The following is an 18,831-nucleotide window of genomic DNA, read 5'->3' on the forward strand; positions in this document are numbered from 1 at the left end:
TCTTCATTTTGGAGTTATGGATTGTTACCAATTGGATTGTGTCCCTCCCAAATATGTGTTGTAAATCTTAATCTCTATCCCTCTGGTTATAATCCCATTTGGGAATGGATTGTCTTTCTTATGTTAGTGAGACTGGATTAGTGTAGGTTGTGTCTTAAGACCCTCTCTTTTAAGATATAGAAGAGATTAAACAAGCAGGCAAGAGAAGCAGAGATGGAGGAAGATAGATGAAAAGCCACATGAAGATCACCCAGGAGCAGAAGCTCCAAAGGCACAAAGACTTTCCTCCAGACCCGACAGAGAGAGAAAGCCTTCTCCTAGAGCTGGCACCCTGAATTTGGACTTCTAGCCTCCCAACTGTGAGAACATAAATTTCTGTTGTTAAAATCACTCACTTGTATTTCTGTTATAGAAGCACTAGTTAACTAAAACAGATAGATCTGGGTTCCTGTCTGCCATTCATTAGTGCAGCACAGTAGATGGCTTTCTTATGGCCTTTCTCACCACGGTCTCATAACTCCTACCAAATGACTGGGTGGGACGATGCAAATAAGGTGCTTGTGGCCCACTAAGGGGATTGGACAGCTTGCTAATAATACAAACAAGGTGCATGGTACCCTTGTGGGGGAGGGACTGTGAAAATAAAGTGTATGAAAGCCTAACGAGGGGATTGGTCAATTTTAGCAACCTGCTAGGCTTAAAATGAGCCATCCAAGAAACAGAAAGGGGGGACCTGACTACCACTAAGAAGAAAAGAGGGGAGCAGAGCATGTCCTTTAGACCTGGATTCCCTGTTGAGAACCTCCTAGACCCAAGAGACAGAGAGAGAAAACTGTAATCTCAAAGACAGTGTTATGGATTGAATTGTGTCCTCCAAAAAATATGTGCCAACTTGGCTGGGCCATGATCCCCAGTATTGTGTGATTGTCCACTTTTGTCATCTGATGTGATTTTCCTATGTGTTGTAAATCTTATATGATGTTAATGAAGTGGGATTAGCTGAAGTTATGTTAAAGAGCCAGGACTCAATCTGCAAGACTAGGTTGTGTCTTAAGTGAATATCTTTTGAGATATAAAAGACAGAAGTGAGCAGAGAATCATGGGGACCTCATACTACCAAGGAAACAAGAGCCAGGAGAATACCACATTCTTCGGACTTAGGGTCCCTGGACTGAGAAGCTCCTTGATTGGAGAAGATAGATGACAAGGACCTTCCCCCAGAGACAACAGCGACAGAAAGCCTTCCCCTGTATCTGGCACCCTGAATTTGGACTTCTAGTATCCTAAGCTGTGAGAGAATAAATATTCTCTTTGCTAAAGCCATCCACTTGTAGTATTCCTGTTACAGCAGCACTAGATGACTAAGACAGATGGCAAGAGACAGTAAGAAGCAGTGGCAGAGAAAAGGCGGTAGCAGAACCAGCGGACCAGCACGAGACAGTACAGGGGGCTTCCCTGCTCACTGAGCAAGTCAGTTACAGTGGGTGTGCTGACCCACAGAGCAAGAGAGCTGAGCGCCTTAAAGCCAAGGCTTACTGACAGAGCGTGGTACCCTGGGCACTTATTGGCTGAACTAAAGAGCTTTGTAACACTTGTCTGAGCAGGGCAGAGGCCTGGCCAAGGGGCCGAGAGGCCCAGGACTAGAGAGAGGCCAAGAGTCAGAGAGAGGCCTGCCTGCAGGCATGGCTGAGAAGAGGCTGTTCTGATTAAAGAAATGTATCCTGAGCTTCCTGAACCTGAATTTTAACCTGTTTGTTACTTCCTCAATAAACCTCATAATCATGAGTACTGTCTGTGAGTTCTGTTGCCATTGCAACAAATTATCAAACTGACCAGAGAAGTAGAATGTGCCCCGGGGGGGGGGGGATGATGGGTGTCAAAATCGGTAAAAAGGGCTGAGGAGAGGAGGTGTGTCTAACCCCTAGTTCATAGGAATCATCTTCAAGCTCCTTCCCCCGTTCCAGTTCATGGGAATCAGCTTCAAGCTCCTCCCCCCATTGTGAAGTTAGAGGAAGTCAGATGCCTCTGCCACACCAGTTTCACAGTTGGTGTCAGAAGCAGGGATCTTTGCAATAGCTCCGCAGTCAGAAGCATGGGATTTTGTAAAAGAAAGAAGGAAGGGGTGGGGGAAGTGAAACTTTTGATTCTTAGATGGTTACTTTGGTTGTTATCTCTAATGACTAAAAGGAAAGTGAGATGTTACGTTACAGCTGAGGGGAGAAAATCCACATCAGGAGTGGCTCAGGGCAAGGGCCAGGGCTGTTAAATGGGATGATGGATAGGGGGCTGAGGTCTTCTGGTTCCACCCAGCCAGAGGCCCAACACCATATGCATATGAGTGGGAAGATAGTCAAGGGGTACAGAAAATGAAACTAGAATGTTTTAAAAAGGATTATATTTATTTGAATGTACTATACATATTGAATGTTTCTCCTAATGTTGTGAAACAGATCTAAATGTATGATAGAAATGAATTTTGGGTATTACAGATTACACAGAGCAAGTAACTCTTTCCATTTTAGCACAGCCAATACTTGATTGGATGTGCTAAAAGGGAAAGTAGAATTTGCCCTAGGGAAACACAGGTTTTTGGTTTAAATGTGATCAAAAACCTAAGCCCCACCCAGAATCCTTCGGAGTCAGGAAATTTGCATTTGAAAAGGCATGCAGAACTACCCAGAGCCGCTGAGAGAACAGAAGATGTGCATTTGAAAGAAGGACTTGCAGAGAAAAAATGATTGTTTTGTTTTCTGAATTTCAAGCAAGCAAGCAGGTTTGCCTTTGGGTGTATCGAGGCAGGAAGAGTCAGTGCCCATCGGAGCTTCCTTCTAGGACTGGAGGTTAAAAGGAGCCAGCAAGTAGACAGCCTGGTATGCTTGCCTTGGGTGGCCACCTGGGTCCACTCAATGAGTGGAAGTAGGGGAAGTGCCGCAATGAAGATATGGGCTGAGTTTGGACATATTCCATTGTCACCCATTGACCTACCCCTTGGGGGCTAAGAACGAGGGAGAGAGAAAGGGCTGGCTGGTCAGAATTGCAGGGATTTGTGTGGGCTCCTGAGTTTATGGGTGATGCCAGCTGACCTAGTCCATGTGGGCTAAGGATTAGAGAGAGAGAGAGAGAAGGGGCTGACTGGTCTGAAGGGCAGGCAGGTGTGTGTGAACTCTCAAGCCCAGCACTGGTACCCATTGTAACCCAGCTTGGATGGCCAGGGATGAGCTGACCAGAAGCTGACCAAATGAAGAGAAAGATGTTCGTCACTGAGAGCTGGTGTAGATTGCTGCAATTTGATGGCTTGCTCTGGAATGGACTTTGCTTATGGATGCAGATGCTCAAAGTTCCAACCAGAAGATTCTTCAAGACCAAGGAACATGCTTGTCTTCTCAGAGTACTGGTTTGATAGACCAAAAGCCTGTTGCCATCAAGTCGATTCTGACTCATAGCGACTTTATAGGACACAGAACTGCCTCATAGCGTTGCCAAGGAGGGGCTGGAGGATTCAAACTGCCAGCCTTTTGGTTAGGAGCCAAATGCTTAACCACTGGCACCACCAAGGCTCCACTAGCTTGATAGCTTAGATAGGGACAGGTGATTTAGAAATTGGGGGGGAGATAAAGGCATGAAGTGGCTGGCTTACACTTTTGTGAGAGTGCTTACACTAAATGAGGTGGACAAGGGAGGATCCCCACTGAATATATTCCTCTTTTCCTGTTGGGTCTGGGGAAAAGAGGGTGGGGGGAGATCCTAATAGGATTGTATGATTCAGTTGTGAGTGTTGTTAATAGGGCTAATTGTGATTGTAAAAACTAATTGTAGAAGGTTTAAGTGTGAGAGTGGAGTAAGGGGAAAGTACTGCTGGACTGGGGTACAGTGGCCGAACCTAAAGTCCCTTGAAGGTTTTGCTATGGTCATAACTTGTGAGGCTCAGAGCAAGAGAATAATCTTCTCTCAGTTAAATTTTATCAGACACCAAAAAGGGTGAAGATGAGAGGAACTTTTGGGGAAACTGACCAGATGAGATGGACACCTGCAGCAGACCCGAATGGCTGGTGCCTGAGTAACCTCACCCTGAGGACTCTGCCCTACTGAAGGACTAATTGTTAATGGCTGTTTTGGACTGGTAAAATGATTGAGACAGGGAAGTTAATCTTTCAAGTATGGAAGGACAATGGCTAGAAGAGCCAGGAGGTTGCCTGCGGTGCAATGAATTACTTAATATGGCCCTTCTAGCCATAATCTTTGTAATTCCTACCAAATGACCGTGTGGATCATAACAAATTATGTATAACATTTCGAGGAATGGAAGAATTCTAAGTAAAAACCTAACTTGTATCGTTCCATATCGCCTTGTATCACTCTCCATCTGGCAGTTCAATGCCTCCTATATTTAGTCCCTCTTTTTGATTATTGCGATCGTTTATCTATTGATTTCCTGTTATGTGTATTATTTTGTTTATTTATTTATTTTTTAGAATTAATCTTAATTTGTTTCTTTTTGTGCTTTCCCTATTTGAGTTGCGTTGATATCAGGACGTTCTGTTTTGCGACCTTGTATTGTGCTGGTACCTGATATTATTGGTCAACAGGCCAAACAATCTCCTTTAGCATTTCTTGCAGTCTTGGTTTAGTTTTTGCAAATTCTCTAAACTTGTGTTTATCTGTAAATATCTTAATTTCGCCTTCATATTTCAGAGAGAGGTTTGCTGGATATATGATCCTTGGTTGGCAGTTTTTCTCCTTCAGTGCTCTGTATACGTCGTCCCATTCCCTTCTTGCCTGCATGGTTTCTGCTGAGTAGTCTGAACTTATTCTTATTGATTCTCCCTTGAAGGAAACCTTTCTTTTCTCCCTGGCTGCTTTTAAAATTTTCTGTTTGTCTTTGGTTTTGGCAAGTTTGATGATAATATGTCTTGGTGTTTTTCTTTTTGGATCAATCTTAAATGGGGTTCGATGAGCATCTTGGATAGATATCCTTTCGTCTTTCATGATGTCAGGGAAGTTTTGTGTCAGTTCTTCAACTATTTTCTCTGTGTTTTCTGTCCCCCCTCCCGGTTCTGGGACTCCAATCACACGCAAGTTATCCTTCTTGATAGAGTCCCACGTGATTCTTAGGGTTTCTTCATTTTTTTTAATTCTTTTATCTGATTTTTTTTCAGCTATGTTGGTGTTGTTTCCCTGGTCCTCCAGAAGTCCCAGTCTACATTCTAATTGCTCGAGTCTGCTCCTCTGACTTTCTATTGCGTTGTCTAATTCTGTAATTTTATTGTTAATCTTTTGGATTTCTACATGCCGTCTCTCTATGGATTCTTGCAACTTATTAATTTTTCCACTATGTTCTTGAATAATCTTTTTGAGTTCTTCAACAGTTTTATCAGTGTGTTCCTTGGCTTTTTCTGCAGTTATCCTAATTTCATTTGTTATATCTTTAAGCATTCCGTAAATTAGTTTTTTATATTCTGTATAATTCCAGGATTGTATCTTCATTTGGGAAAGATTTTGATTCTTTTGTTTGGGGGGTTGGAGAAGCTGTCATGGTCTGTTTCTTTATGCGGTTTGATATGGACTGCTGTCTCCGAGCCATCACTGGGAAACTAGATTTTCCAGGTAATCAGCTAAAAAAAAAATGCAGTCAGATCCCTATCTGAATTCTCCCTCTGGCTCAGGGTATTCGGATGTTAATGGAGCCGCCTGGGGAGGGTGGGGGAGGGATCAGAGAGCTAGGAGTGTAGCACCACAGAATATAGAGCTGATCCCCGCGTTCACGCTCCGCCCCCGTCCGCCAAAATCCCGGCGGGACGGCTCCCCAGCTGGGACGCTACTCTCCCCGCAGAATGGAAGAATTCTAAACACATAATTGTGCTCCTGAGGAACCTGTACATAGATCGAGGCAGTCATTTGAACAGAACAAGGGTATTTTAGTCATCTAGTGCTGCTATAACAAAAATACTGCAAGTGAATGGCTTTAACAAAGAGAAAAATTTATTCTCTCAGTCTAGGCGGTTACAAATCCAAATTCAGGGTGTCAGCTCCAGCAGACAACTTTCTCTCTGTTGGCTCTGGAGGAAGATTCCTTGTCATTGATCTTCCCCGGCTGAGAAGCTTCTGAGCTGCAGGGACCCCAGGTCCAAAGGACGTGCTCTGCTCCTAGTGCTTCTTTCTTGGTGGTATGAGGTCCCCAACTCTCTGCTTGCTTCCTCTTCCTTTTATCTCTTGAGAGATAAAAGGTGGTGCAGGCCATACCCTAGGGAAACTCCCTTTACAGCGGATCTGAGTAAGGGTGGTATTACAACCCTACCCTGATCCTTTCAACATAAAATTACAATCTCAAAATGGAGGACAACCAACCACAGAATACTGGGAATCACGGCCTAACCAAGTTAATACACATATTTTTGGGGAGACATATTTCAAACCACGACAAAGGAAGTACCGCTTGGTTTAAGATCAAGAAAGGTGTGTGTCAGCATTGTATCCTTTCACCATGTTTATTCAATCTGTATGCTGAGCAAATAATCCGAGAAATGGACTATATGAAAAACACAACACCAGGACTGGAAAAAGACTCATTAACAACCTGAGATATGCAAATATATACAAATGTCATGGAGACGGAGTCTGACCTCCTCTAACTTCACTTGTGGGAAGGATAATTAACATCAACAGCCCAAGGCTGATTCCTGTGAAGCAAAGGTCAGACATGCCTTCTGTCTCCACCATCTTTACCAGTTCTGACACCAACTGTACCTCCCGTGGCACTCTTACTTCTCTGCTGGGTTCGATAATTCATTGCAATGGCCACACAGAACTCACACACAATACTCACGATTATGGGGTTGCAGTGTGATGGATTGCGCTTTTCTGTGGCCTTTCTAGCCATGGTTTTGTAATTCCCACCTAAGTGGGACTGTGCAAATAAGGCAATTGTGGCCCACTAAGGGGATTTTTTAATTTTTTTTTTAAGGGGATTGGTCAATTTTGCTTTAAAGAAGAACCACTTCCAGAATAGAGAGAGGATCGCACTACCACCACCAAGGAAGAACAGCCAGGAGTGGTGAGCACATCCTTTTACCCAGGATCCCTGTGCTGAGAAGCTCCTGGAACCAGCAGCCAGAGAGAGAGCTTTTGAAGCAGTGGCAAAGATACAATGGCAGGAGACAGCGTGGTGGGCTTCCATCCCACAGAGTGAGAAAGCTAAGCACTTCTGGGCACTTACTGGCAAAGCTAAAGAGCTCTGTAACACTCTTCCTAGTGTTACAGGGCAGGGCTTCCCAGCTTGGGACTAAGCTTTGCTTAGGTTCTTACCTTCTTCTGACCAAGAATGACCAGGAGAGGCTCAGAGATTCCACAGGAACAAAGGTTTATTAGGGACAGAGTAAAAGCCTCGCAAGGGAGAGAGGGAGAGGGGTTTCCACCTACACTAGCCTCCAGTCTCTCACTGGACAAAGGATTCCCTAGGGCTTATAAAAGCTTTTAGGCAGAGGGTTTGGAGGAGGGAAGCATTATCTTTATTCATTAGATTTGTAGAGATTTCTAGAAGGGAAGAGATTATGAAAGTCAAATACGCTTGCAGTTAAAATTCAAGATGGACTTCCTCGCAGAGGTTGCTGGAACTAAGATGGAGTCTGTCACAAAGGCTGCTGGGATGTCAAACGGGACTTACTCTGAGATGTTGTATATGCATGATGCCTCTGGATCTTGATTCGAGCCCCAGCGAGGGGTCCCTGTTCATGTTTGTCTCATGTGGAACGTCTCTCATAGTCCACGTTGATCTTTACTGCGCATGCTCTGCACCTGGTGAGGCCTTTAAAAAACAGCTCAGGAGGATTATCAGTAATTTATAGTTGGTCAAGCACATAGGGCCGTGAAAAGTAGTCCCTTGTCTAAACACCTAGTTAATCACAAGCAGTTCTTGGGTGCCAGCAGTAAAAGTTATATGGTGATCTGTACTTAGGTTTAGATTTAATTATAGCTGGTCAACCACACAGGGCCTTGAAACTTAGCCCTTATTTAATTCAGCCAGCGAATCTCTTCCCTGTCTCACTAGCAGGGTAGAGGCTGACGGCCAGGAAGAGGCATGCCTGGGAGCACAGCTGAAATGACGCTATCTTGAGGGAAGAACTGAATCCTAAGTGTTCCTGAGCCTGAATTGTAACCTGTTACTTCCCTGATAAACCCCATAGCTGTTGACTATCGTCTATGAGTTCTGTGTGGCCATTGCAATGAATTATTGAACCCAACAGAGATGTAGAGAGTGCCGTGGGAGGGACGATTGGTGTCAAAATTGGTAAAGATGGCAGAGAGAGTAGGCATGTCTGAACTCTACCTTATAGGAATCAGCCTTAGGCTGTTGATTTTGATTCTCCTTCCTCTTTGTGGAGTGAGAAGGTCAGGCTTCACCCCCACGCCATTTCTACAGGGGTTTATTAGGGAAGTAACAGGTTACAATTCAGGTTCAGGAATGCTCAGGACACAGTTCTTCCATCAGGACAGCCTCTTCTCAGCTCTGCTCACAGGCACACCTCTCTCTGGCCCTCAGCCTCTGCCCTGCTCAGGCAATGTTATAAAACTCTTTTAGCTCTGCCTGTAACTGCCCAGAGGCACCTGATTCCGCCAGTAAGCCTCAGTCCAAAGGAACGCAGTTTTCTCACTCTGTGGACTGCGAAGTCCACTGTGCTGTCTCCTGCTGCCATTTCTCTGCCACTGTTTCTTGCTGTCCTCAGTGTTACAGCTCTCTTGATTGCCTGGTTCCAGGAGCTTCTCAGCACATGGATCCCGGGTCCAAAGGTCAGGCTCCGCTCTTGGCTTTCCTTTCTTGTGGCGGTGGGATCCTCTCTCTGCACTGAAATTGGCTCCCTTTTAAGCCTAGAGAGATGGCAAAACTGACCAAACCCCTTGGTGGGCCACAATTACCTTATTTGCAAGGAGTTACAAGACCATCATGAAAAGGGTCATACAAAAGTGATCCATCACACCACAAGATGATACAACCTTATTCGCTGAAAATGAAGATGAAGAAGACTTGAACCATTTGTGATGAAGATCAATGACTATAGTCTTCAGTTTGGATTACACCTCGACATAATGAAAACAAAAATCCTCACAACTGGACCAATAAACATCACGATAAAACATTACGATAGACGGAAAAAAGACTGAAGTTGTCAAGGATTTCATTTTACTTGAATCCACAATCAACACCCATGGAAGCAGCAGTCAAGAAATCAAATGACATAGAGAGTGCCATGGGGAGGAAAGCTGGTGTCAGCATTGGTTTAAAAAAGAAAAAAGTTGCAAAGTGGAGATACGTCTAACCTCTACCTCCTGGGAATCAGCTTTGGGCTGATGGTGATTGTCATTATCCCCTCCGAAGTTAAACAAGTTCTGACGCGACTACTACTCAAACAGCTTCCCAGGGAAGGAAACTAATGCTTTTTGGACATATACTTTGTCCCAGATATCAAGAGAGATTCAGGAAAAAATTACAAACAACAGCTGTATAATGTGCACCACCTGTATCAGGAACACCTACGGAGCTCTTGTTTGAAACAGGCCCTACAATGCATTCCAGCGAAAGAAGCACAGACAAAAATGAGATAAAGTGACTTGCCCGTCCAGGTCATACTGGGGCAGTGCCAGGCCCAGAATGAGGACTCTTACCTCCTCTCTTATCCCTGTAACAATCGGTATTTTTGTCAGAGCTGGGAGATCGGAGTGTCACCCACAAGGGAGACGGAGCCATCACTGAGGCTGGTTTCTTGTTACCTCTGATCAAGCCAGCTCTGTGGATCCTGTTTCCTATTTGTCTTGTTGCTACACTCACCCCTTTTCATTGCCCATCCCCATCCCGACATTTAATCACACATATCTGAGTGACAGCTCTAGGGCTTTATTACAAATGGAACTGACTGCTAGAGAAACCCCTCCCCAATCTTTCTTCTCTACCTTCTTCCCTCCCAGCACCAGGCCATTATGGAAGAGGAACCTGCAGAGTGGAAAAGGACAATGCTTTCTCCAAAGTCCACTGAAACTGGCTCCTGGCTCGAGGAAAACTTTTGGTAGCAGGGGTGAGAAATTTAGATCTTATCTTCAAGGTCTTCCATGTCTACATCCTGAGGCGCTTTTGTCTTCTTTTCACGTTTGGGCTGTGGTTCATTAGTCCTGGATGGCTTGCGGGGGGCTTCCACTGAGCAAAAGAAAAGAGGAAAAGCATTAAAGAACCCAAATGAGTGCAGGCTCCCCTCTCAGTCCAGCTCCCTGCTACAGCCTCACCTTCCATGGCTGCCTTCTCCTTCTGGGCAAGCCGGATCTGCTGGAGGAGTTTTCTGCGCTTCTTCCCTGACAGAGTAACGTTGGCACGTGCACTGGACCTAAAGCCGAAAGCCAAACCAGTTGCCATCGAGTCAGTTCCACTCATGGTGATCCCATGTGTGCAGAGTAGTACTGTACTCCATAGGGTTTTCAAGGCTGTGACCTTTCAGAAGCAGATGGCCAGGCCTTTCTTCCGAGGTACCTCTGAGTGGGTGTGAACCGCCAACCTATCAGTTAGTAGTCAAACCCTTAACTGTGCATCACCCAGGGACTCTGAAGGGTAGGTAGCAGCAAATAAGTCCAGGTTAAACTGAACTGACATAGGCCACAGAAGCAGTTCTGGCTATTGCAAAGGTCTTCGGGTTCAAATCACAAAACTGTTTGGAAATCTGGGTTCTAAGATTGTAACTTAAAGCTTCTCTGATACTTAAGACTTTAACATATTTTATTTAATACTAATCTGAAGAAATACCTCAGGGTTTAAGTAAGTATTAAATAAAATGGATTAAAGTTTAGTGTATAGTAGAAACAATAAATATAATGAAGAAACCAATAGAAAGACATAAAAACTAACTAACGGGGTGGGAACTCTTTCCCAAGACTTAGGGGGCCTTGAAACTTGTATGCAAAATCCTGCGTGTATTTCTGTGAAATTCATCTAACATAACCCTTATGTGTGTACCTTTCCATAAGTAAAAACAAGTTTACTTATAGAAGTCTGTGTGAGCGGACAGTGTTACTTGGGGAGTGGGAGAGTCAAAAGCTTTCCTTAGACTCTCAGTGGGATCAAGGGCCTAAAATAAGGCTGTGAGCTATTATTGTGAGAAGCTAGCAGAGTCTGCGGACAAGCGGAGCCGACGAACGTCCCTTGCACACACCTGAGCGCGCAGGGAAAGCAGGGAGGAGTCAGGTGCTCCGGAGCTCGGCAGGGAGGAGAGAGAAGACTCGGCGGGGAGCATCAGGGGAAAGAGGGAATGGCACTCACGCCCGCTTCTTGAGGTGGTGCCGCGTGATCAGCCCTTCGTCTATCACAGCCCCAACCACCCGGTGCTTCAGTCGCCGCTCCCGGTTCAACACTCGCCGTCGCTTGAACAGCTTCTTCTTCAGCTCCTGCGGGGAAGGAAGGTGCGAGTCACGCGGAGGCCGCGCGCTGCCGGCCGGGATCCCCGCCCCCTTCAATCCCGTATCGGGCGAGAAGCGGCAGCCTGCGGCTTGCTGAAGGGGAGGCAGTCGGGGCCGGGGACGCTTGGGGAAAGCAAATCCGGGGCCCCCACGCAGTCACCGTCCGGGGCCGGTTGATTTTCCCGCCTGGAGCCCCCATTGCTGCACCGCGACGCTCGCTCGGCTCAGCGTTTCCGCTACCCGGCTGCGTCTGCGCAGCGGCCCCGCCCCTCTGCCCACCGACGGCCAATCGCAGCTCGGGGGCGGGTCTCGGGGTTTTATATAAAGGGGCTCGGCGCAGGCGCCGCTCTTTCCAATGGCGGCAAGTTAGTAAGTGGGGGTGTTGACGCGGGCCGGGCGGGGGCGCTGGGCGGGCCCGCGGACCCTCCTTTTCTTGGCGGGGGCCGGGCGTGCGGTCCCGGTCCCCGTTATGTACGGAGGCAGAGGGAGAGGGCTCCGGTCCCCTCGGCGTCATGTCTTCGGTGCCGGCGGCTTCCCGTCTGCTGGTTCTATCCTCAAGCGCTGGGACAAGTGACTCCGAGGCTCAGGTCAGAGCCGAGGCTCTTACCCCGCGTGGTCACGTCTTCTCCTTTGATTTTAGGATTCTGAACGTCATCCCGGAAGCAGAAGCTGTTGTGTCCCCGTACTCTCTCTTGCCGTTGCCACCAATAAAGACTGTTTGCGCCATAGTCGGTCTGTGTCCATTCTTATCCGAGGCTACACAGTTCGGGGCGGCGATAACGCACTCTTCCGCGGCCCGGAATTTGCAGATCTTCCCTTGGACCTCTGACACTTCCCAACCCCACGTCCCTCTACCCCTCCGCCTTTGGTTCTGCTCTCCTGCGGGCCTGCACTTAGCAGAAGGTGCCTGGCCGACCTTGGGATCTCGGGATGTCGGCGGCGCTGTTAAGAACCTCCCACGTGGCGACCCTGGCGGCTGGGACGCGCCGCGCCTTGGGTAGGGAGTGTGGGCAGAACTGGGAGGGCAATGTGGGTTCGTCGTGACCCGGGAGTTTAGTCTCTGGAACTGCAGGTCATAAAACCCCAAGGTATAAATACACCATTTTTGTAGCAATGAGATTAGACTTCGGGCCCCATTAGAATTTGGACGCCGGGTGACAGATAGTCTCCACCCGTGTCCACAGGCTCCCTGGCTGGAAGCTGCCTGGCTGACCGCTGCCTCTGGGATCGGCTCCATGCTCAGCCTCGCGTGGGCAGCGTTCCCACCTTCGACTGGTTCTTTGGATATGAAGAAGCCCAGGGTCTCCTTCTGCCGCTGTTTCAGGAGGCACCGGCTGCCTGTCCGCTGCGGGTGCTGGATGTGGGCTGTGGGACCTCCAGCCTGTGCACAGGTCTCTACACCAAGTGCCCCCACCCTGTGGATGTGCTGGGGGTGGACTTCTCCCCTGTGGCTGTGGCCCATATGAACAGCCTCCTAGAGGGTGGTCAAGGCCAGACCCCCCTTTGCCCTGCACACCCGGCCTCCTGCCTCCACTTCATGCAGGCTGATGCCCAGAACCTGGGGCCAGTAGCTCCCTCCAGCTCTTTTCAGCTGGTGCTGGACAAGGGCACCTGGGATGCTGTTGCTCGGGGTTGTCTGCCTGGGGCTTACCAGCTGCTGGCTGAGTGCCTGAGGGTCCTGAGCCCTGGGGGGACCCTTATTCAGTTTTCAGATGAGGATCCTGATGTGCGGCTACCCTGTTTGGAACAAGGATCCCATGGCTGTACTGTGACTGTGCAGGAGTTTGGCCCTTTCAGGGGGTTCACTTATTTTGCTTACTTGGTTCAAAGCTCTCATTAAAGACCAATTAGTCCTCATCCTAGTGTTTCTGTTGAGGGTTAGAGACGTTTGTGTTTGTGAGTTAGATGGCTGGAAAGTGAGGATTTGGTTCCTGGCTTCCACATTTACTAGGTGGGTACGTGCATTACTGAATATTTCTGTCTCAGTTTAACCAGAAAACACCCCACTGCTTTCGAGTCGATTCCGACTCATAGCGACCCTATAGGACAGAGTAGAACTGCCTCATAGAGTTTCCAAGGAGCGCCTGGCAGATTCGAACTGTCGACCTTTATGGTTAACAGCCATAGCACTTAACTGCTATGCCACCAGGGTTTCCTAAAAGCAGATAGGAACTGAATCCAAATCCCTGCACTGGTTTACTTGTATGACTCAGTGGCCTACCCTCTAATAAACCTCATTTTTTTCTCACCTGTAAAAAGGAAAGTTGTGAGGTGTTGGGTAGAAGGGCTTAATAAACCAGGTGAACTGTTCGAGGGGGAGAACAGTACTTACTCTCAAAGACACTGGGAGGCAGGAGATGGGAAAATTCTGTAAGGCAGCTTCTACAGACAGGAGAGCCTGCTGCCAGGTACCAGACAGGACAGGGGTTGGGAGCTTCCTGACACTCCATGTCCCCAGGAATCCGGGAGGTATCTTGCTCTTCCTGTTCCTGCCCCCAGCTGAGTCCTGGATTAAGGGTTCTTAGGGGAATTCTGGGGTCCAGTGGGCTCCAAGCCCACCCTGGGGGGGGGGGGGTGGGGAGGAGAAGGAAGTTAAAAAGCCCATTAACTGAAAGTGAAAGTTTACAAATCAAGTCAGTCACACAAAAACCCATATACACCTTGCTAACCCATACAAATACACACTCCCAATTACTCTCCCCCAATGAGACAGCTGCTCTCTCCTCCCACTCTCTCTTTTCGTGTCCATTTCACTAGCTTCTAACCCCCTCCACCTCCTCATCTCCCCTCCAGGCAGGAGATGCCAACATAGTCTCAAGTGTCCACCTGATCCAAGAAGCTCACTCCTCACCAGCATGCCTCTCCAACCCATTGTCCAGTCTGATCCCTGTCTGAAGAGTTGGCTTTGGGAATGGTTCCTGTCCTGGGCCAACAGAAGGTCTGGGGGCCATGACCACTGAAGTTCTTCTAGTCTCAGATCATTAAGTCTGGTCTTATGAGAATTTGGGGTCTGCATCCCACTGCTCTCCTGTTCCCTTAGGGGTTCTCTGTTGTGTTCCCTGTCAGGGCAGTCATCGGTTGCTAATACTGAGTTTTTAAAAGATAAAATGAATTTGTTAATTTTTTGTTAATTCAAGAGTCATACAGTGATTATAACATTAAGAGCCTTGGTTATCTCACAAAGGGAAAAGATTTCCCTTTTTGGATTGCTTTGAGAATCAGGAAGTAGGCAAATGCTCCAAAAAAAAAAAAAAGTAGCTTCTGTAACATGGAAACAAGTCTAGAAAGTAGTGGGATTGGGTGTAATCCCCCCCAACAACAAATGTTTTAAAATATTAAAAACATAAGGTGTCCCCAATCCTGATATCAACACTGCTATCCAATGGTCTCCAACTTGGCCAACTGCCTTGTTTTCTCTCCCGCCTCTACATCTATCTTCGCTATGTTTATTGAGCACCTACTGTGTGCCTGACACTGCTGAATGCAAGGGACACAACTGAGTTTTCTATCTCACCCTGCCCACAATACCCAGGCCACAATGACCCCATTGAACTAGCCACTTCCCTCACCTGGCTCTTCATCTTGGTTCTGGAAGAAGGCCTCTGCCTTTTCTTCACCATCAGCAAGTAGCAGTAGCTCCTCCTGGGACCATCGGAGCTCCCCACTCTCTTCACTCACCTCAGAGGCTTCCACCACAATGGAGGGCAGGCGGGGCTTTTGAGACACAACCTGAACGGTGACAGAGGAGGCTTGGGCCAAGTTGGAGGATGAACCAGCAGCAGGGCAGAGGGTGGGGAAGTACTAACCTGAACATCCTGGTGACCTTCAACCCTGGCAATCTCCACTCTGTCCTTAAGAGAGTTGGTCAGCCTGGGACTTTCTGAATTCCTGGAGGAGCCCAGGCTATCTCTAGGCCAAGGCCCATCCTCCTCGCTGCTCTCTGGCATAAGAGCCATTGTGGTGATTCTTAGTTGCAGGGTAGGTCAACTCAGAGTAGACTGCCCCTGCCCAGTGCAGCCCACAGACTGCTTCTTTAATCTTCTTTGGAGCCTGGTCCCTTAATCACTTCTAAGGAGAGGAGGATGACATGCTAGGAGATTATGGGCCTTCTAGTGGAAGGAACAATGCACAAGAAGTGGGACAGGAGATTTATTTCTACTGACTCCCTGAACCAGAAGGGACATTTGGATTAACACCCTGTGAGTGAAGGGTTTTGATAGCAAACTTGGAATATCCTGACTCCTTAGTTCATTGGGTCTCCCAAGCTGGCATATTTGTATTTTATTCAAGGAAAACTTACAATGTGTTTCTATTTTTATTATTGTGCATTAAGTGAAAGTTTACAGAGCAAATTTGTTTCCCTTTCCATAGTTCGTACATAAAGTGTCTGTTTTAAATGTCTTACAAATAAACTTATTTAAATATCCTAAAACTATAAGTACTATTGTTTGCCCCATTTTCAGATGCAGAAACCAAAGCACAGGGAGGGGACTTGCCCAAAGTAACACAGCTAAGAGGCTTTTTCTTCTCCAAACTAAATTTGGTATGTTACACGAAATCCAGAAAAAAGAAAAACCCAGAGTTTTCATGCTTTCAACAACAAAGAAAAAAACCCACAAGGATATACCATGATGGAAAAAGTAACCGTTATTTGTAAATAAAGAAAAATAAAGATAACCCTTTTCCCTATCCAGTACACTTGGCTTTGCGCTTCCGTTCAAGAGTTGAAGGGATTGGAAAAAAAAAAACAAAACTGGAAGTGGGGAGGAGTGTTGTCAATGGATTGATGTGTGTCAGTATCTGATGACTGCTATGTGCTGTAGAGAAAACCCACAAGTAACCGCAGGAAACTACAGAGCACAGCGATCTACTAACTGGGAGATTGTGGAGGGCCCAATACAGAGCAATCGTAAAACCCACAGCAACGATGGAGACACTCTTCCCTCCCAATTCCACTCCTGATTTGATGACGACGGGCCCTGCGCTCAGCCCTTGGTGCCAAGACTTTCTTTTTTTATTTTTTTTTATCGTGGTAACACTGCCTCTTCTTACGCTCAAATCCGTCCGCTAAAACCCAGACGTGTTAGATTCTAAACTTTTGGAGGCTCAGGGCCACTCTAGCCCGCCCCTTCTCTATGGTTGCCTTTATGGGCCGCTCTAGCCTGCGCAGCGGGGAGACCGTGGCTACCTCTCTAGGCTGCGGGAGGATCGAGAGGCTGCCTCGCTGGTGGCGTGGTCCAGCATGGCGGCCGTGCGGAAGGTGCTGACTGTGGGCGTACTGCTGGGCCTGGGAGTTGGCTTCGGTTCCGCGCTTTTTGTCCTCGTGACCCCGGGAGAGCAGAGGACACAGGAGATGCTCAAGGTGGGAGTAACTGGGAGTCCCGAGGTGGCGGCATGCGGGCGGCGAGCCCCGGGTTGGGGGCCGGGACTGCGAACCTCCCTCACTGTCCGCAGGAGATGCCGGGGCAGGACGCGCAGCGCAGGGCCGAGGCAGTCAAGAGCAAGGAGCTTCTGCTGGCTACGCTGCAGGAGGCAGCGGCCACTCAGGAAAACGTGAGCCGGAGGAAGAACTGGATGCACGGCAGTGGCAGCAGTGGGAGGTCGGCATGAGGCCAGACTTGCAGTACCTACCCTCGGGCGCAGGAGTCCGAGGCGGCCTTTTACCTCCGTGGACCCGGCGGGGACCCCGGACTCGGGATGCCGCGCCCAGTCCTCTTTGGGGCCCCAGGAGCTGCCGCTGGGTGAGCACGTCCTCCTCAACCCCTGCACTGCCCTTTAACTTCCGCATCGCGGTCAGGGATGGAGGCCTGGATTGGATGTGGCCAAACGAAGCAACTAGTAAATTACGTTCCCCCATCTAGAGTGCGCTTTATTGCTTGAAGCCTCCAGATACCCAAGTAGCTGTGGGGATCCTGTCTCTGTCTAGGGTGTTTAAAGCGCCGGCCTGCCCTGGCCCATGTGTGAGGCGGAAGCCCAACAGCCGTTGTTGTCCTTAAGTGCCATCCAGTTGGGACTCATAGCAACCCCATGTACTACAACAGGAGGAAACACTGCCCGGTCCTGTGCCATCCTCACAATCTGTTGCCATGTTTGAACCCATTGTTGCAACCACCATGTCAATCCATCTCCCAAGGGTCTTCCTCTCTTTCACTCTCTACCAAGCATGATGTACTTCTCCAGGGACCAGTCCCTGCTGATAACATGTCCAAAGTATGTGAGAGAAATCTTGCCAATCCTTGTTTCTAAGGAACATTCTGGCTGTCCTTTCAAGACAGATTTGTTCGTTCTTATGGTATATTCAGTATTCTTTGCCAACACCATAATTAAAAGGGATGAATTCTTTAGTCTTCCTTATTCATTGTCCAGCTTTTGCGTGCCTGTGAGGCAACTGAAAATACTATGGCTTGGGTCAGGCACACCTTAGTCTTCAAGGTGACATCTTTGCCTTTGAAGGCTTTGAAGAGGTCTTTTGCAGATTGGCTCAGTGCAATGCGTTATTTGATTTCTTGACTCCTGCTTCCATGGGCATTGATTGTGGATCCAAGTAAAACGAAATCCTTGACAATTTCAACAGGAATAACGAACCATATTTTCGAAACACTATCAGGTCATGTGGCCTAAATTTGCACAAACTTCTGGGGATAACCCACTGACATTCTTGAAATCAGAGCCATCCTGAAAAATCTTGTAGCCGGAGACATAGAGAAGATACTCTAGGCTCCTCCTGTCCTGTGAGGCTGCGGAGGGGCACCTAGCACTTACCATGTGCCATGATGGATTTAGAGAGGTTGACTAGCTATTGGGGGGTAGTGAGGGGTATATATATATGTATATATATATATATATAATTTTTTTTTTTTTTGAGTCAGACAGATCTTGGTTCAACTCCTGCAAGTTATAAAACCTCTCCAAGCCTCAGTCCTGATCTATAAAAGGTGGTAACTATGCCTTGGTGGTTGCTGTAAAAGTTAACTTAGAAATACAAAGTGTAGTGCCTGGCACAGATAGCACAAGCACTCAGTAAATGTAGGTCCCCCCCTCCTTAGGGTTTTCACTGTAAGAGTTTCCAATCTCTGTGAATCTACAGGATCTGTTGGAGATGCCACTGAGGGATGAGATAAAGTAGTGAGGTCCCAAGCCCTATACCCAAGTCAATGAAGCCACTCCTCTTTTGGTTATTTTCTATCCTAAGTAAGAATTCAGTTGGAAAAAGGCTGCTTTTATTAAATAAACTGAGAACACTAAATAAAGCTTGGTAGCTGAGCTCAGAGCCCTGGTAGCACAATGGTTAAGAGCTCAGCTGCTAACCAAAAGGTCAGCAGTTAGAATCCACCAGCTACTCCTTGGAAACCCTAGGAGGCAGTTCCACTGTGTCCTGTAGGGTTGCTATGAGCACTGGTG

General features: G+C 47.6%; 3 protein-coding genes and 1 non-coding gene across 6 annotated transcripts; 3 read left to right on the forward strand and 1 right to left on the reverse strand.

The window, feature by feature from the left end:
* Window positions 1-5,957: 5,957 nt before the first annotated feature.
* On the reverse strand, window positions 5,958-11,698 carry C7H11orf98 (chromosome 7 C11orf98 homolog). 2 transcript variants are annotated; one of them, XR_007518266.1, is made up of 5 exons: window positions 11,591-11,698; window positions 11,294-11,418; window positions 10,270-10,367; window positions 7,661-10,183; window positions 5,958-6,241 (listed from the first exon to the last, which is right to left on the reverse strand). XR_007518266.1 is itself a non-coding variant. In XM_049892255.1 (4 exons), exons 1-4 carry the CDS (start codon window positions 11,627-11,629, stop codon window positions 10,074-10,076), a joined length of 372 nt encoding a protein of 123 aa, XP_049748212.1. In that variant the 5' UTR covers window positions 11,630-11,698; the 3' UTR covers window positions 5,958-10,073. The 2 variants fall into 2 exon arrangements, 1 of the variants encoding a protein (XP_049748212.1); XM_049892255.1 differs by having other exon boundaries at window positions 5,958-10,183.
* Window positions 11,699-11,785: 87 nt separating this feature from the next.
* Window positions 11,786-13,287, forward strand: CSKMT (citrate synthase lysine methyltransferase). Of its 2 annotated transcripts, XM_049892253.1 has the most exons (3): window positions 11,786-11,799; window positions 12,071-12,427; window positions 12,615-13,287. In XM_049892253.1, the coding sequence occupies exons 2-3, from the start codon at window positions 12,361-12,363 to the stop codon at window positions 13,268-13,270; spliced, it is 723 nt and encodes a 240-aa protein (XP_049748210.1). In that variant the 5' UTR covers window positions 11,786-11,799; window positions 12,071-12,360; the 3' UTR covers window positions 13,271-13,287. The 2 variants fall into 2 exon arrangements, with proteins under 2 accessions (XP_049748210.1, XP_049748209.1); XM_049892252.1 differs by having other exon boundaries at window positions 11,795-12,427.
* LOC126081277 (small nucleolar RNA SNORA57) lies at window positions 11,854-12,002 on the forward strand. Its single transcript, XR_007518324.1, has one exon. It is a non-coding gene; the product is annotated as a small nucleolar RNA SNORA57 (small nucleolar RNA).
* A 3,325-nt stretch (window positions 13,288-16,612) lies between the features above and the next one.
* Window positions 16,613-17,774, forward strand: LOC126080949 (ubiquinol-cytochrome-c reductase complex assembly factor 3). Its single transcript, XM_049892257.1, has 2 exons — window positions 16,613-16,792; window positions 16,885-17,774. The coding sequence occupies exons 1-2, from the start codon at window positions 16,673-16,675 to the stop codon at window positions 17,038-17,040; spliced, it is 276 nt and encodes a 91-aa protein (XP_049748214.1). The 5' UTR covers window positions 16,613-16,672; the 3' UTR covers window positions 17,041-17,774.
* Window positions 17,775-18,831: the final 1,057 nt, after the last annotated feature.

This window comes from Elephas maximus, chromosome 7 (genome assembly GCF_024166365.1).
Source record: "Elephas maximus indicus isolate mEleMax1 chromosome 7, mEleMax1 primary haplotype, whole genome shotgun sequence".
NCBI classification, from domain to species: Eukaryota; Metazoa; Chordata; class Mammalia; order Proboscidea; family Elephantidae; genus Elephas; species Elephas maximus.

What these genes read in the sequence shown, in the direction of transcription:
- C7H11orf98 (XM_049892255.1), bottom strand. Translation starts at nt 11,629, where the DNA reads ATGGGGGCTCCAGGCGGGAAAATCAACCGGCCCCGGACG. An exon ending in CACCACCTCAAGAAGCGGGC is followed by an intron (nt 10,368 to 11,293) that starts GTGAGTGCCATT and finishes TTTCGGCTTTAG; the next exon opens with GTCCAGTGCACGTGCCAACG. An exon ending in GGAGAAGGCAGCCATGGAAG is followed by an intron (nt 10,184 to 10,269) that starts GTGAGGCTGTAG and finishes TCTTTTGCTCAG; the next exon opens with TGGAAGCCCCCCGCAAGCCA.
- CSKMT (XM_049892253.1), top strand. Translation starts at nt 12,361, where the DNA reads ATGTCGGCGGCGCTGTTAAGAACCTCCCACGTGGCGACCCTGGCGGCT. An exon ending in TGGGACGCGCCGCGCCTTGG is followed by an intron (nt 12,428 to 12,614) that starts GTAGGGAGTGTG and finishes CCGTGTCCACAG; the next exon opens with GCTCCCTGGCTGGAAGCTGC.
- LOC126080949 (XM_049892257.1), top strand. Translation starts at nt 16,673, where the DNA reads ATGGCGGCCGTGCGGAAGGTGCTGACTGTGGGCGTACTGCTGGGCCTG. An exon ending in GGACACAGGAGATGCTCAAG is followed by an intron (nt 16,793 to 16,884) that starts GTGGGAGTAACT and finishes CACTGTCCGCAG; the next exon opens with GAGATGCCGGGGCAGGACGC.